The 16376-nt window shown below is 36.2% G+C and overlaps 1 protein-coding gene across 33 annotated transcripts in view; it reads left to right on the top strand.

The window, feature by feature from the left end:
• The window catches only part of kcnma1b (potassium large conductance calcium-activated channel, subfamily M, alpha member 1b), a 144706-nt gene extending 130282 nt beyond the window's left edge, over nucleotides 1–14424 (top strand). For 11 of the 33 annotated variants that reach the window (XM_073919037.1, XM_073919006.1, XM_073919010.1 and 8 more), the window contains 9 exons: nucleotides 295–487; nucleotides 652–765; nucleotides 1830–1913; nucleotides 3358–3488; nucleotides 3918–4112; nucleotides 6718–6836; nucleotides 7413–7589; nucleotides 11780–11808; nucleotides 13578–14424. In XM_073919037.1, coding sequence (XP_073775138.1) covers nucleotides 295–487; nucleotides 652–765; nucleotides 1830–1913; nucleotides 3358–3488; nucleotides 3918–4112; nucleotides 6718–6836; nucleotides 7413–7589; nucleotides 11780–11808; nucleotides 13578–13708 — 1173 coding nt within the window. In that variant the 3' untranslated portion in view covers nucleotides 13709–14424. Of the gene's footprint in view, nucleotides 1–294; nucleotides 488–651; nucleotides 766–1829; nucleotides 1914–3357; nucleotides 3489–3917; nucleotides 4113–6717; nucleotides 6837–7412; nucleotides 8039–10395; nucleotides 10660–11779; nucleotides 11809–13577 lie in introns of those variants that run through there. The other 22 variants (XM_073919026.1, XM_073919019.1, XM_073919023.1 and 19 more) reach the window with 6 other exon arrangements.
• The last annotated feature ends 1952 nt before the right edge of the window (nucleotides 14425–16376 follow it).

A 16376-nucleotide genomic window follows, 5' to 3' on the forward strand; every position in this document is an offset into this window, starting at 1 on the left:
TGTGTTCAATAAAAACAGATAATGTTTGTGTGGCATTAGTGTGAGCAGACGGTGTGACTGAAGCAGGACACGCTTTCACTCCAATTTATGCAGAAATTAAAGCAATCCTGAAGGGTTCACACACTCTTTCTTGCAACTGTATGTGTCTGTATGTGTGTTTGTGTGTGTGTCTGTGTTTGACTGCGTGTGAGAGAGTTTGTGTGTTTGTGTGTGTGTCCATCTGTCTCTACTGCAGTTAATGATCTCGCTCCCTGACCCCTGCATGTGTGTGTGTGTGTCTTCTCTCCTCTTCAGGGAACTCCTCTGAGTCGGGCTGATCTGAGAGCAGTGAACATTAATCTGTGTGATATGTGTGTAATCCTCTCCGCCAACCAGAACAACATCGACGACGCGTCTCTGCAGGATAAGGAGTGTATTCTGGCGTCACTCAACATCAAGTCCATGCAGTTTGACGACAGCATCGGCCTCCTGCAGGCCAACTCTCAAGGTGTGTGTGTGTGTGTGTGTGTGTGTGTGTGTGTGTTCAGTTATTTATATTGTGTTTTATTTCAATGCAATTAAATGCAAAAATGTAGTAGAAAAGCCGACGGTCAGAGAGAAATGAACATGTGTGTGTGTGTGTGTGTGCGCGCGTGTGTGTGTTCTCTCCAGGCTTCACTCCTCCAGGAATGGATCGCTCGTCTCCAGAAAACAGTCCTGTTCACGGGTTGGTGCGGCAGGCGTCGATAACCACAGGAGCAAACATTCCCATCATCACTGAACTCGGTCAGAACACACACACACACACACACACACACACACACACACACACACACACACACACACACATACACACACACACACACACACACACACACACACACATACACACACACACACACACACATATACACACATACACACATACACACACACACACACACACACACACACACACACACACGCATCATACACACACAAAAGGGAAAGAGACACACATGCATCCTGCACACACACACACACACACACATACACACATACACACACACACTCACACACACTCACACATGCAACACAAAAGAGAGAGAGAGACACATGCATCCTACAAACACACACACACACACACACACGCATCATACACACACAAAAGGGAAAGAGACACACATGCATCCTGCACACACACACAAACACACACACACACACACACACACACACACACACACACACACACACACACACAGTATATATAGTTCCCATCCTGTTCCTGTGTGATCAGTTTAATTAGCTGCTATTGGAGAATAAACAATTGTTGACCAATCAGAATCAAGTATTCTCCTGCAATAATAATATGCTAATATATATTTATACTGGCCTCTGATCTGTAGAGGAATATATTGACTAATGGTCATTACTGAGTCTTCATCAGCTGTGACTGGAGAATTGACCAATCAGAATCAAGTAATCCCGTGTAATAATGTCAATAACCGCTTGTTGGTTGTACATCATACAGATATTCATTCATTCTGGCCACAACACTGTATTTAAATCAGTATATTCACTAATGGACAAGATGATTGGTAGAGTGTGTGTTATTAGTTTACACTGGAATGTCTTGATTGGCCAATCAGAATCAAGTATTCCTGTGTGATAATCTGTGATAACTGGGTGTGTGTTATCCTGCTGTTTACCTGATGATGGAACTGTACTGTGAAATCCCACTAACCCAAAGGCTCAGCATGTGAGTGTGTGTTCTGGAAGAGCGCTGTGAGGCTGATCTTTCTCTAATGTGTGCGAGTGCTCTGTGTGTTTGTGCTGGAGTAACCGGCCGGTTGTTTTATGCTGATCATTAGCTAAAACAGACAAGCTGCTGCCCCTGGTTTCTCTGAGCCAGGACAAGAGTAGCGGGACCAACATCCCAATGATAACTGAGCTGGGTAAGAGCTCACACACACACACACACACACACACACACACACACACTGGTCTGCTGTGGGCATGAGCGCTGTGTGTCCAGCATGCGTTTGCTAGTGTGTGTGTAGAGCTGATAATACTGTATGTGTCCTCAAGTGTCTCTCTGTGCTGTTTATTAATGTCTCACACACACACACACACACACACAAACACACACACACACACACACACACACACACACACAACTCAGGCTCCAAAATGAACTTCTGATGGTGATTAAAAGGTCTGGCTATTGATTTCTTTAGTTTTATTTCTGTAAGAATATTTAGTGTGAGCTGTTATGAAAGTGTTAGAATGCAGCTGTGTGTGTGTGTGTGTGTGTGTGTGTGTGTGTGTGTGTGTGTGTTTGTGTGTGTGTGTGTGTGATGATAAAGCTAGAGAAATGGACACACTCCGCCTCTCGTCAGACACCTTGTCCACTTCTCTTAGTTTGTTCTCATAGACTAGTACTCTCAGTATTGTTTGCACCATGACATGTTCATTTTTGACTCTCTGTGTGTGTGTGTGTGTGTGTGTGTGTGTGTGTGCTGCTGTTTCCTGTGAATATTCTTCAATAATACTGTATGCATTGATGATGATGATGATATGTCTGCTAGTCCATAAACACATGCCTTACACTCTCTCACTCTCTCTCTTTGTGTGTGTTTGTGTATGTACTCGTGTGTGTGTGTGTGTGTGTGTGTGTGTGTGTTTGGATGGTTGTATATGTGCATGTGTGCATTCATTATGTTTGTGCGTGTGTATATTTACATGTGTGCATGTGTTTGTGGGTGTGTGTGTTTGTGCATGTTTGTGTGCTTGTGTGTGTGCATGCATTTGTATGTGTGTGTCTGTGTGCGCGCATGTGTGCATGTGTCTACATTTGTGTGTGCATGCATCTCTGGATGTGTGTGCATGTTTGTGTTCGTGTGCGTGCGTGTATGTGTTTGTGTGCATTCATTATGTTTGTGCATGTGTTTGTGTGTATGTGTGTGCTTTAATGTGTGTGTATATGTTTGTGGGTGTTTGTGTGCATGCATTTGTATGCCTTTGCATGTGTGTGCGTGTTGGTGTGTGTGTGCATTTGTATTTGTATGTGTCTGTGTGTGCGCACACGTGTTTGTATGTGTCTGAATTTGTGTGTGTGCATGTGACTGTGTGCGTGCATCTCTGGGTGCGTGCATGTTTGTGTGTTTATGCATTTGTGTGTTTGTGTGCTTGCATGTGTGTGTGTTTGTGTGCTTGTGCATGCATTCGTTTGCGTATGCCTGTGTGTGTGTGTGTGTGTGTGTGTGTGTTTGTGTGTGTGTTTGTGTGCTTGTGCATGCATTTGTTTGCGTATGCCTGTGTGTGTGTGTGTGTGTGTGTGTGTGTGTGTGTGTGTGTGTGTGTGTGTGTGTGTGTTTGTGTGTGTGTGTGTGCGCGCAGTGAACGACTCGAATGTGCAGTTTCTGGATCAGGATGATGATGATGATCCCGACACTGAGCTGTACCTCACTCAACCCTTCGCCTGCGGGACCGCCTTCGCCGTCAGCGTGCTGGACTCATTGATGAGTGCTGTGAGTAACTACATTACCCATCATCCCCTGCTGACAACACACCAATCAGAGTGTGGCAGAACAGCTCTTTAGCTCCGCCCATATCTTGCTCTGCTTGTAAGTCCACTCCTTCATATTTGATCCTATTTCTCACTTTATTCAGAACTTTAGGGCAAATATTTAATCACAAATGTAGAAATCTAAAATAATTATGAATAAACACTTTTAAAAACGAATAATTCCAACAAATTTAAAACATTTGTTGAATAAAAAGTGGAAGTAAAGGTATTTCTGAATCTCGGCTTTCTCTCGATGCTGATCTTCACGCTGGTGTAGAATACCGCATTCACCAGAGTTCTGAAAATATTAGTGAAATCACAGTGTGTCTTGTGAGGCCAATAGCACATAATATGAATCGACAGACTTTTATTTTGTCTGTGATATATTCAGACGTACTTCAATGATAATATCCTGACGCTGATCCGCACGCTGGTGACGGGTGGAGCGACGCCGGAGCTGGAGGGTCTGCTGGCGGAGGAGAACGCTCTGCGTGGAGGATACAGCACACCACAGACCCTCGCCAATCGAGACCGCTGCCGAGTCGCCCAGCTGGCGCTTTATGACGGACCCTTCGCCGACCTCGGGGTGAGAATACCAGCAGCAGGACGTATTATATAGAGCAAAACACAACAGACGGTGGCTGGTTCCCATCTGTGTTATTAGTTTAATCAGCTGTTATTGGAGAATAAATACATTGTAATGTTGTGATTGACCAATCAGAATCAAGTATTCCTGTGTAATAATCTGCAATAACCACCGGCTGGCTGTACATTATACCGATATTAAAGGGCCATGAAACCCCCTCGTTTTCACACCTCTACTTTGGAAAAAGTCAGAAAAGTGGGCGTGTCCAGCTCTGTTTAGGGGGGAGTGTCGGAGGAACTAAAGTGGGAGGGTGTGGGAGTGTCTATTTGGGCACGCGCGAGTTTCAGAGTCAAAATACTCACACACACATACACAGGAGAAAGTGATGGTGTTTAACCTACATGCACATCTGTAGTCGAATTATTTGCCAGATTATTAAATGGTGGACTTTAACTGCAGTTTGGCTCTTTTATTCAGGGAATTCATTCATGTCCCTCGCGACAAACGAGATATTTGATTCGAGGAGCTGCTCTAAGCGTGTATTTTTCATGCAATGTTTGATACCACACGGCGAATGAGAGAAAATACCCTCAGCATTTCCCGGAAACTTAGATGCACACGGCAGGTAGTGTCAGAAAGCCGCGTGTGTTATTCCGGTCACTAAATGCGGTGAAAATCCTACACAAGGTTAAAGTTTGGTTGTGGTGCTAACATGTTTACACTCGGTGCAATAGTTAACTTAGTTCGATATGAACAAACTGAATAAACAAAGAGCACTGGTCAACACTTACCAAATCTGTAGAGACAGGACAATCACCAGCAACTAGAGCCGCGTCTTTATTAAGAGGAGACGAGCAGCGAATCCGGATCTTAGCGTTTGAAGATGAGAACAGCTCTCAGGTAAACAATAATCCTCCTAAGACAAGTAAGTTATTGTTGTCGAGCGTCGCGTACACTGTTAATCCACACGTGAGTCTGAGCTCTCACAGAGAGAAAATGAAAACAAAACTTCACTGCAGCAAACTATAAAAGCAACACTTCACGCTTGTTTTGCCAACACAACGTGGCGTCTCTGTCGTCTAAACACTGTGACAGTAATGAATATTAATGAAGTTGCACAATAGAGCGCAGTGATTGGTTTGAACCGAGCTTTACTCATGCATTAATGCAGCACACTGTAAGACGTAATAAGACTCACTCTGGCACAGACGTCCAGTCTGCACGCTGGAATACACGCTATTATCTCATGACCGTGACGCAGCTTCAAAAATTCGGTTCAAACCGAAAGTACGAATATGCTGGAAATAACGCAAAAACAACCAATTTACACTTTTTAACTCATCTCTAATCACTGATTTATTTCCTCTTTGTCATGATGACAGCACATAATATTAGACTAGATATTCTTCAAGACACTAGTGTTCAGCTTACAGTGACATGTAAAGGCTTCACTAGGGTAATTAGGGTAATAGGCAGGTTAGGGTAAGTTATTTTTGAGTTTATTGAATGGGATAGCCCCTTGAGATGAATCGTCTCATTTTCGAGGGGCTCCCTAAAAAGTTCACAAATCAAACAGAGTACAACACATCATAAAGAACATACACTTGACAAGACAAACAAACAAACAAACAAACAATCAATCAAACAAGCCGCACACTCCACCTGAAACACTTCCCACAATCCCAAGCCTAAATAAGCAACAGCATATAATCAAAAGTACAAACAATTTGATATGCAAATAAATAACAAACATTTAATTTGGAGCCAAATGTTATAACATTCGCAAGATGTTTCCAAAAGAGAAAATAAATTAGCCCTGAAAAGACGAAGTGATTTAATTGATCTAAAAAAGGAAGGGAGATTATTCCAGTGGGAAGGTGCTTTGTATCGAAACGACATGCGGCCACTTCCTGTAGAAATTCTGGGAACCAAAACATAATTCTGTTGCACATGATGAAGCGAATATGATGATGTAAATGGAACATTTAAATAAGAAGGAAAATGAAAGTAAACACATTTAAAAAGAAACAAATACCAGTGATACTGTCTGCGGCACTTAGGTTGAAGCAGAACAAGTGTTTCCTATAATATACAATGATGGGTTCTATGAGGACATCTTAAAACAAATCAACACAGAGAATGGAAGACAGTATTTAAAGTTATTGATTATTGATTATACAAGATTATTGTATAATGATGGTTTGTTCTGTAGACTATCGGAAACAATTTAGCTTAAAGGGGCAAATAATATTGACATTAAAATGCTGTTTAAAAAGACTTTCTCCAGAAGAAAAAATATTATCAGACACACTGTGAACATTTCCTTCCTCTGTTAAACATCTGGGAAATATTTAAAAAAGAAAATCCAAAATCAAAAAGGGATAATAAATCTGACCAACTCTGTGTGTGTGTGTATATATATATAATTTTTTGCCTATTTTTTATTGATTATTTTAGATTCACAGCAGAAATGATGCTTTCCATGTTTATGTAATAATCAGGATTATTATTGACACATTAACTATATTTCTGTTGTTGATTGGTCTGCAGGATTGATTAAAAGAGTGTGTGTGTGCATGTTTGTGTCTGTGTGTGTGTGTTTCAGGACGGTGGCTGTTACGGTGATTTATTCTGTAAAGCGTTGAAGACGTATAACATGCTGTGTTTCGGCATCTACCGGCTGAGAGACGCTCATCTGACCGCAGCGAGCCTCTGCACCAAACGGTGAGTCAAACACAGCTTAAACAACTCCTTTTAACCCAGCAGGGCAAGACAGGTTTATTTTTACTGTTTCCTACACAACGGTGATCTAAAGTGCTTTACATAAACAAGAATAAAACATGAAATACAACAAGAATGAGAAATTATAATGGCAGAATGCAAATGATTGCGTTACCGTTAAATCCCCACAACTGATTGTGTTTTCTTTTCTTTAATATTTTATTTTATACAGCACTATTCCTTAATGTATTATCCATTATCATTGTTTGGTTTATTTCTGACAAATAAGATTATTCAGAAAAAATGATCACATTTGCTCAAACACACAGAGAGTTTTGGCCAAATGAAGACTCAAAATCAGCCCAGAGTTGATGAAAATGACCCAACAGCACATAAGTGTTAACACTAGCCTTCTGATAGTATGATTATATTGCTGAATATTTACACAACACAATGTTGGGTTGTAAACATTGACTTAAGTGTGCAAAGAGCTCAAATGTTGATTTCTGTGTGCGTGTGCGTGTGTGCGTGTGTGCGTGTGTGTGTGTGTGTGTGTGTGTGTGTTCTCTCTCTCCTCAGCTACGTGATCACGAACCCGCCGTATGAGTTTGATCTGGTTCCCACAGATCTGATCTTCTGTCTGATGCAGTTTGATCATAACGCGGGTCAGAGTCGCAGTAATCTGAACACTCAGAGCAGCTTCTGTCCTGTGCGCAGAGCATCCCGCAGCCGCTGCACCCCCCGCGACAAGCAGAAGTACGTCCCTCTGTAGACACACACACACACACACACACACACCGCTGCTTCACCACGCTCCACCGTCTGCACTGGAACTGCACTTTAATCCTCCAGTCTGAGCTCGGCTGAGATCCTCCTCATATTCATCTGCGCCTCCACGTTTACATCCTTCATTCTGAACTATCACATTCAATAAAATGCAGTTATTGTTAATATTAGACAGTTATTATATCTAATAATGAATAATTTATTTATTTTTGCATCTGAATGTTTACACTCTAAATTCTAAAGTATCACAAAATACTATTATTGTTAATATCAGACAATTATTATATGAAATAGTACATTCCAGAAAAATATTCAATAGTTATATCAGACAACTCTACATTTATATGAGAAGATTATTTGCAGTAAAACAATTTTAGAAACTTGAATTTATAGATTTTTTTTAAACAATTGACATAAAACCTATATATATATTTTTTTTTATCTGAATTTTTACACCCTTAATTCCTAAGTATTAAAAAAGTATTATTATTAATAATATTAGATATTTATTATATCTGCAATCATCAGTCATTCTGAACTTAGCACAGCTGAAATCATCCTCATAATCCTGATCGTCTGCATTTATATCTGCGTCTCCACGTTTACATCTTTCCGGAAAATTATCCACTTAAACTAATCAAAGAAAACTGTTATTGTTCGACGATTATATATTATTATTATGGACATATTTAATCATTTCTGATTAGGTTATTATGCACTTTAATCCTCCAGTCTGAGCACGGCTGAGATCATCCTCATATTCCTCTTCTCTATATCTGCCTCTCCACGTTTACATCCTTCTGAAATATTACGTTCTGGAAAAACAGTAATTAATTATATAAGACAATTATATATTAACATTATCGACATTATATTAATGCTTAAATTTCTGATAATATTGTTTGATTATTTGCAGTAAATCTATTTTATACACTTGAATTTGCAGATTTTTTAAATAAAAATTTGACATTAAAAATGATCATTTATTTATTGTTTTGCATCTGAATGTTTACACTCTTAATTCTGAAGTATTACATACTGGAAAAGTATTTATTTAAGCAATGAAATACTTTAATTGTTAATGTTAGACTATTATATAACTGCAATTATTATAATTATTACAGTGCTCAGCGTATATGTGTACACCCCTCACAAATCTCTCTGTTAAATTCATATGTTTAATAGGAAGCTCTACAATATTATATGTGTGCATTTACATTAGATTAGTCAGTGCTGAAGCCAAATCTGATTTGTTTTCAATGCACCAAATTACACTGCCTATACTCACTGAGAAATGGAGGAACATGTTCATTTATAAATTGGGCTGTACTCAATTACACTGAGCTCTGTATCTGCATATTAACGTTTACATTAGTTTAAAATTTTACACTATGGACACAGTAATCAGTTATTTTAGGCAGTCATATATGGTAATATTATTAACATGAAATAAGATTACTTGCTTTTTTGCATCCTCCTTTTACATTTAGGAAAAATATTAATTCAATCAATCAAATATTATCATTGCTTTTTTGACAATTAACGTTAGAAACTATTATTATTATTATTATTAATATTATTATTATTGCACTTTTGCATTTAAATGTTGAATTACGTCCTTAATTCTGAAGTAATAATCTTTATTATTAGACAATTCAATATTTATAATAATAATGAAATTATTTGCAGTTTAATAACTAAAAATATTGATTTGCTGATTTTAAATAAAGTTAACTATAGATGTTAAAGAAATGATTATTGTTTTTTTTTTGTTCTCACTAGAGATATATGTAATAATATTATTCATGATAAATGTGATAAATGTCTAATAAATAATAAATGATGATAAATGTGAATCTGCAGAATTTTTGAACAATTGATGTTAAACATTAAAATGTGCATATATATATATATATATATATATATATATATATATATATATATATATATATATATTTTTTTTTTTTTTTTTTTTTTTGTCTAAATGTTTTCATCTTTAATTCTGAAGGATTATATTCAGGAAACATATTATTATTTATTATTTAGTCCATCAATAAAATACTATTATTGGTATTATCAGACAATTATATATTAATGCTATTGGCATAGTATTTATTATTTCTGATAAGATTTTACGTTTTTATTTGAATTGAAAGATTTTTATGTTAAACAATTGTTCAAAAATAATCATTGATTTTCTTTGCTTTTACGTCTAAAAGTTTACATCCAACATTCATTTCATCAATCAATCAATAAAATATTATCATAGTTATTATAAAAATGCAATATTTACTTTCTGATAAGATTATTATTATTTTAGTATATTTTTTCAGATCATTTTTATTGAAAGTTTTTGTGATCACAGATTTTCTTTTTTCAATTTTTATTCACAGCTCAAATGATTAAAACAAACTAAATTTCATGTATTTTTGTCAAGAAAAATCTAGAGAAATCATAAGAAACAATTATACAAAACAAATGAAGATTAAAGTATTTATTTATTAAAGTATTAACCCTGCAAAATCAACATCATAAAACATTTCCAAGCAGTGCAGAAATCACGAAAGTCCCTTCATCTATGTGTGTGTGTGTGTGTGTGTGTGTGTGTGTGTGTGTGTGTGTGTGTGTGTGTGTGTGTGTGTGTGTGTGTGTGTGTGTGTGTGAGCCGCTGCATTCAGAATGATTTTAATTTGTGTTTAATTCACTGCCTTCAGAATGAGTGTTTAATCGCATCAGCCTTGACGGAAACTTTACAACACACACACACGCACGCAAGCACGCACGCACGCACGCACACACACACACACACATCTTCTTTTCTGCTGCGGGTCTCTCAGTGTGTGTGTGTGTGTGTGTGTGATGTGATAAAGACTGAAGTGTGTGTCGCCACTGCGTTCGCTCACACTCATCGCTGGCGTTACACCAAAGTTTGATCCTCCAAATACCAGATAAGGTGTAAGAGACTTTTATTCTATGATTATTATGGACTATAATGGACTGGTGTTTGCCATATCAGAACATAATAAAAGTCTTTTTTCTGTATTGATGACGTGTCTGTGCCTTTAAACTGTGTTTCCCATATGCAAATATTAACGCTTGACAACATTTGTTGACATTTATTAATGCTTTAAACAGAGACATTCAACTTAAATGATAATCTGAATGTCAACAGTGATGTGCATCTGTTTATGAAGATCATAAAGCAATTCATAATAGGTTACATCATAAAGCATGCATTTTACAAAACCTGTTTTAGCCTAAAATTGACAGCAAATCAAAGCTAAATATCTGCACAAACTGTTTTCCAAAAATGAGCTTTCAGTCAGATTTAGTTTAGCCGCAGTACCGGACATGACCACCTTTAATTTGCATTGATGACCATACAAGAGCGCCCCCTCTGTTTTGAAGAATATGAACCCTATTTTTTCACACTTGTAGCAATATTTGTAATGTAGACATTAAATTCTAAAGTAGTACAAGCAGTTTGGCGGTTTTTGATTGAGTTTAGTCTCTAAAAAGCATTCAAATCTGGATTGCTGTAGCAAAGTAATGCTTTAAGACTAAGAGTATATGCTTGTTGCAAATTAATAAATAACTTTTGCTCAGTGATATCATCATAAACCTGTCACCAGATATGGAAACTAGACATATTAAGCTTTCAAATCAAATATAGTGTCATGAATTTCATATGTTTAGACTATTTAATTGCAAAGAAAACAATATAAACTTAAGGGTCCCGAAGGTTAAAGAGACGATTCATCCAAATGTGAAAATTTACTCGCCGTTTATTCAGTTTTATGGGTTTTTGTACGCAACAGAAGATATTTTGAAGCATGCTGGGAAAAAAACAGACATTTACATCCATAGTAGAAACAAAAAACACTTTATGAAATCTGTTTTCTGCAGCATTCTTCAAAATATCTTCTCTTGTGCTCAACAGAAGATAGAAACAGTAAATAGTGAGCTCATTGTCATTTCTTGGTGTGTTTTTTTGTGCATTTCTATACGCATCATGAGGGATTAGAGACTTGCTGATCTGTTGTTAGTGTGTGTGTGTGTGTGTGTGTGTGTGTGTGTGTGTGTGTGTGTGTGTGTGTGTGTGAGAGTGTGTGTGAGTGAGATATTAAGCTGATCTGACTGCGTGTGGTCTCTCTTTAAAGTGCCCCGAGGACGAATCGAGCAGTCGCAGGTATGCAGAGATCATGCATGTGTTTATGATGCAGACCTTTATCATATTACAGTTTTGTTATGATGATTATTCTCTTCACTCTGCAACTCTTTGCTTTCTGAGCGGAAGCAAAGCGGCTTTAGCTGAAGCTGATCTGCATGTGTTTCTCTGAGTGCATCAAACACACACACATGCATATATATATACACGCACATGCTCGCAAACACACACACATGCACATGGTCACAGATACATACGCACACACACACACAGAGTGATGTAATCTGCATGGTTTGGTTTGTCAGAAACATGAGCATGATGATGATAACAGCACAGATGATCTCTGATGAGCTGAAAGGCCTTCACCAAAACAGCACAATATAATTATACACAGAGGAAGTCAGAATGAGTCTCCTTCCTGTCAAATCTTCTTTTTCAAATCATATTTTCAGGCATATTTCCACCGTATCTCCTATCAGATGTTATTTCTTCTGGAGAACGTCTGGTTTATTTTAGTGTGTCTGGAATAAAAGCTAAAGATTAAAGGACTGAGTTATTAGAAATGAGTTCTTAAAAGTATGAAGTCATAAAAATGTGCTGAAGAAATCTTCTGTCCATTAAACAGCACAGGAAAACATTGGAAACAATATAAAGTTATAAAGCCAATCATTTTGACTTCAGCTGTGTATATTTTGCATTTAGACATTTAAATATTGACATATGCAAACGAGCTGAATTGCATAGAAATGTTTAGTTCCCAGTGTACAGTGAGGCTGCATTAGTTAATGTCAGTTCATATATTTACTAACATGAACAAACAGGTCATCAGTACAGTTACTGTTAATCAAAATATGTGTCATTATTTAAAGCGGGAATATTAAACTATGATTAATAAACACTAGCACTAGCACTGTCCATTATTATTATTTCATGCTAGGAAGTACATGAACTGGCATTAATGGTAAAGTGTGAGCAAATATAGTGTTCTGGTGAAGCTGCTGCAGAAACTGCTCTGGTTTTGGCTTCATTATTATTATTTTAAAATTGTTTTATTTGCTGAATTGTACATTTCCTATTTTACTGACTCTTTATACAGTGTGAATATAAACCATCTGCTTTTTCATATTAATACACTCACAAATACTTCCTGGTAACTTTCAGTATTATAAGTTATTTATAGCATAAATTATAATTATTAAATATAATATCATAGCAATATAATAAGACTTAATAATTTATATATTATCCCATTATATTGACTTTGATTCATATGTATTGCTTTAGTCAGGTCAGTGTTATTTTAGTACCAATGCACTATTTATTTGAGTATTTTAGCATGCAAATTTGAAAAGTGTAGCAATAGACGTTTGCATTATTATTATTGTATCTGCTGTAATGTAGTGATTTAAATATTTTAATCTTATTCTTTTAATTTTTTCCCCCCAAAAATGTTTTATTTTAAATAGTTATTTATTGTTGTTGTAATAAATACGAATAACAAATTTATCATTTATAACAATATAATACAGAATTCTTATCATTTACTAATTTCATAATTTTTATTTTTTTTTTCAAAATTTAAATATTTTTTCTTTACATTTTTTCTGAAAAACACTGCCTTACTAACTCATTATTTAGAATTAACATTTATTATAATTGTTTTTAAAATACAAATGTATAATGTATAACTATAATATGTTTTTTTTAATTATTATTGGTTTTATTTTATCCTGTATAATGGCGCATCTTAAAGATTGTCAGGTCTGCTAATGATCTTCATGATTCTGCAGAGAAGAACTGGTACACGGAAGAAGAAAACCGACCAATCAAACACTCCAGCAGCCTCACAGCCAATCAGATCAATCAGTACAAATCTAGCGGCAACATCATCCAGCCAATCAGAGAAGTGGAAGAGCCCTGAGGGGAGGGACTCAGCTGATGACTGACAGACTAAATGTTATCTCTCTCACACACACACACGCACACACACACACACACGCACACGCACACACATCAGTGGTTCTCAACTGTTTATTCTAAAGATTCAAAACTGCTTAATAGAGACATTGAATGATTCATGAGTCAAATGCTGTACGGGTAGAGTCATAAAACACTTGGTCATGTGAGGAATGACACCAGTACACTATATAAACATTTGATATATTGACTATCGTCTTCTAAAACTGTACATTTGACAAAATATAGAAAGAAACAGACAAATGATGTTAAAATAAAGGTGGAGTTCTGCAGCTGTATTGTAGAAACACTTCAACAATCTGCTTTTCATCAGCTGCAGGAGTTTAGAAGACACACGAAACCAGATATGTTCTGTGAGAAACTCCGTAAGCACTGTTATTATGACAGTTTAATCCGGTTTATTGTTTTACAGTGTAGTTGAGAACCACTGGATTTACATATAGTACGGTAAAAGCCCAAAAGAGCGTTATAGATAGATATATTTACACATAGAATGTGCTACACTTACTGCAGAAGATGGAGAACCTGAGCTAAATGTGTGACAATACACTCTATAATTAATGCTGAGTCAAATATGGACAAGCCTAACCACTGAGTTTATTTTTCAAATTAAATTTAAATAGTTTTTTTTTCTTAACCCAACTGTTGTATTCGTCCACATTTGACCCAGCGGTGTGTTAAAACCACCCAGCATTCGCTTGGAGAGTAACTGTGACTGTAGATCAGACGTCATTGGTTTCCGCTTCAACATTTGCATATTCATCTTTACTGTATTGCTGGAGCTGAAGTGGTGAATGTGACTTTATTAAAGCCAAAGATGTGTTTTTGGTCCTATCGGATGCCACATGTCGTGCGGAGCGGTCGCAGGTCCTCCTCGGCCTCTGATTGGTCGATTAAAAACCAATGATTGTGCATATTGACGCAATAAATAAACAAATTCAGGTGATCTCATTAACATGATCTGCTGGGGTTACAGCATCACTCAACACCAAACCACAGTACAGTCATCCTTTACCCAGAGCAAACACATACTCTAGTGTTTCTCAACCATTCTGTTTGATCTGTTGTGGTGATTCTACAGGTGCTGTGGAAAGCAACACTACAGTATTATAAACAACTGACTTAATACTGTAGTTTTCTACAACTATAGGGTATATTATACTACAATACACCAGTCTACTGTAGTAAACACTGAAGTATACAATAACAGCATATCAGTTCACCTACAGTAAATACTACAGTATGCTGGAGCATCCATTAACAGAGTCATAAATACTGTAATATATATAGTATGGTTCAAAAACACTAGTATTTACTGTGGTATTTTATACATACACTTGTTTGTTCAAACTCAGATGATGTTGGTTTATCTTCAGAACACAAATGAAGGAATATTTCTGACTCCTCAGTCGAGAGCTTCTCACAGTGCTGAACACATTCATCTTTATCAGTGTTCACAGAGCTCAGATTCGAGATTCATTCCTCCAGCGTCAGGAGTTCTGCTATTGTTTGCTGATCAGGGAATAAAATGTTTAATAAAAACATCTGTACATTTATAATAATAATAAAACTGCTCATCATATAAAGCTGTGTCCTCTATACAGCAGCCTTTGATTGAACACATGTCTAATTTGCTTCATGTGTTCATCAGAGCAGTGCTCATGTTGTTCTGTTTGACATGTTTTGAGCAATCACAAACGACATGTATATTAGGGCTGCACGATATTAAAATAATAACATTGCGATATATTTCACTGGATGAGTTGAATAACTATATGGAGAGAATTTATAATTTTAGATTGACTGGGATGATGCTTTAGGGGAGTGCATAAAATATAATAAACAATCCATAAGCATATTAAATAGAGGTAAAGCTGGTTTTATATTGGGATATTCAGACTTTCTCCTTAATAATATAACGTCAGAAAAGTATTCTTTGCAAATTATAAATAGAGAAATCAGATTAGCAGCCAATGACTATCAAATTACAGCATTGTTCACTGTGAATTAGACAGTGTTAATGTTGTTAACATGTCATACTTGCATGCTAATTTCCACCGAATATTCAAAGCAACATAGTAAACAATATAGAGACTGCTTAATAAACGAATGTGCCAATATAAAACCAACTCTACCTCTTTCAACAAAGAAAAAGACACATTAAATAATCAGCATTTTAATTTAGTCCAAGGAGTCAAACTGTATTCAGGTGTACAGTAATCAAATGTAAAATAATACTGCATAGTCTTTATTTTATAAACAATTCAATAAAACCATCAAAAAAACACAAGCGAAATGATAAATTATAATCCAGACTCATGATCATATTGCGATATCGATGCTTAAACAATATATCTTGCAGCCCTATCTATATATCTATATATATATATATATAATTATAATATATTTCTGCAGAAAACTATCATAATTTTAGCTTTTTTTGTAGTTCATTTGCAGTTTAAAATCTCTTAAATCTAATTTAATACCTTTTTAATCAAAAAGGATACATTATACTACTTTTAAACATTAATTCTCACATGTTTTTGAGAATTATTTACAATGACGTAATCAAATGTGCTATAATTATTAGAAGGAAAAAAAATATATTATTT

The sequence above is a fragment of the Danio rerio genome, chromosome 12 (genome assembly GCF_049306965.1).
Source record: "Danio rerio strain Tuebingen ecotype United States chromosome 12, GRCz12tu, whole genome shotgun sequence".
NCBI lineage: Eukaryota > Metazoa > Chordata > Actinopteri > Cypriniformes > Danionidae > Danio > Danio rerio.